The sequence below is a fragment of the Cebus imitator genome, unplaced genomic scaffold (assembly GCF_001604975.1).
Source record: "Cebus imitator isolate Cc_AM_T3 unplaced genomic scaffold, Cebus_imitator-1.0 Scaffold136, whole genome shotgun sequence".
Taxonomy (NCBI): Eukaryota; Metazoa; Chordata; class Mammalia; order Primates; family Cebidae; genus Cebus; species Cebus imitator.
In genome coordinates this window covers 359568-361482 of record NW_016107451.1, presented here as the reverse complement: position 1 = coordinate 361482, position 1915 = coordinate 359568, and the positions used below count along the sequence as shown (strand labels likewise).

Here is a 1915-nt window from a genome sequence, read left to right as displayed (position 1 = left end):
TTTCCAGTTTCAAGCAGTTCTCCTGCCTCAGCCTCCCAAGTAGCTGGGACTACAGGCACTCACCACCACGCCTGGCTAATATTTTGTACTTTTAGTAGAGATGGGGTTTCACCATGTTGGCAAGGATGGTCTTGAACTCTCGACCTCAGGTGATCCGCCCATCTTGGCCTCCAAAGTGCTTGGATTACAGGTGTGAGCCACCATGCCCGGCCGGTCTCGATCTCTTGACCTTGTGATCCACCCGCCTCGGCCTCCCAAAGTGCTGGGATTACAGGAGGCTAATTTTTTATATGTACTCAGTCCTGGTTCTGAGCTCTTATAATCTGATGGTAAAGATCTTAACAATGCAGTTTAAAAAAAATTGTGGGGAAAAAGACATGACAAGATTTAGCATCCTAACCATTTGTAGGAGTACCATTCGGTACCGTTAGGTATATACATGTTGGTGTACAACAGATCTTTAGAACTTTCTCATCTTGCAAAACTAAAAATCGATACTCATTGACCCCCCAACCCCCCAATTTTATGGGTGAAGTAATACTCTATAAACAAATATTTTAGTGGAATTTCTTTTTTTGAGACAGTCTCGCTCTGTTGCCCAGCCTGGAGTGAAGTGGCTCAATCTCGGCTCACTGCAACCTCTGCCTCCTGGGTTCAAGTGATTCTCCTGCCTCAGCCTCCTGAGTAGCTGGGCTTACAGACGCGCACCACCACACCCAGCTAATTTGTGTATTTTTAGTACAGATGGGGTTTCACCATGTTGGCCAGTCTGGTCTTGAACTCTTGACCTCAGGTGATCCACCCACCTCGACCTCCCAAAGTGCTGGGATAACAGGCGTGAGTCACCGCGCCTGACTTTAGTGGAATTTCTAAGACAGCAAGAAGTTTTGTAAAATGCAGGATTTACTAGTGTGTGTGTGTGTTTCATTTCCTGTAAGTTCCTTGAAGTCAAGGAGCCCATCCTGACGTGCATCTTGGCCTCAGCCTGCAATCACTCAGATGAGTGCGCCTTGACACTGACCATGTGATCCCTTGTGCAAGGATGGGAAGGACTGGGGAGGTGAGTCACATTACCATCTCCTTCCTGCTTTCCTTTCCTCACTTTGGACAGAGACATGGATACAGGGCAATGTGTGTGGTGGTGTACGTTGTTCACTGCACAGGGGCATCCCCAGGGTCATCCACTGGGCAAGTGTGGCTGACACCCTGCACTCTGCTCACCGGCCAAGAAGTGACTGTTCCCAAGTCTAGGCTGGTGACAGAGAAGGCTTGGGTCTTACTAAGGGCTGGGGAAACTCCAGCTGTGGGCCCCATGACCCTTCCCCACCAGTAGTCCCTCTCTTACCTTGCTGGTGAGATTGGACCTCTCTCATTTCCAGGTCATGCGTCAGTTCTAGGGGGAAAGAAAAGAAAAGGCAGTTTGTGTGTGTGAGAGAGAGAGATCATGGAATCACAGCTCAGTAAGAGCGGCAATAAGGATCCTTAGAAACCACCCCCATACTATTTTACTGCAGCCTTGCAAGGGGAAGAGATGAAGAGGTGTGTCCAGGATGCAGCCAGAACCTGGCCAGCTGGATTCTAAGCTCAGAAATCTTCCCAGCTCAAGCTTTGAGCCTGGGTTTGGAGTTTAGTTCACCCCTCCTGGGACTCAGGAGGCTGGCTTGTTTTGGGGCTGGGGGAGTATCTACTCTTCCTGGGGTGATATGCCACCTAATGAAAGCAGTCCTGAGGCCGGGCGCAGTGGCTCAAGCCTGTAATCCCAGCACTTTGGGAGGCTGAGGCGGGTGGATCACGAGGTCAGGAGATCGAGACCATCCTGGTCAACATGGTGAAACCCCGTCTCTACTAAAAATACAAAAAAAACATTAGCTGGGCATGGTGGTGCGTGCCTGTAATCCCAGCTACTGAGGAGGTT

At 49.8% G+C, this 1915-nt stretch overlaps 1 protein-coding gene across 1 annotated transcript in view; it reads right to left on the bottom strand.

Annotated features, from left to right (window-relative positions):
* CCDC92B (coiled-coil domain containing 92B) overlaps positions 1-1915 on the bottom strand; it is a 27683-nt gene that overhangs the window by 8051 nt on the left and 17717 nt on the right. The window contains exon 3 of the mRNA XM_017541618.2: positions 1346-1393. Within this exon, the coding sequence (XP_017397107.2) occupies positions 1346-1393 (48 nt within the window). The remainder of the gene's footprint in view (positions 1-1345; positions 1394-1915) is intronic.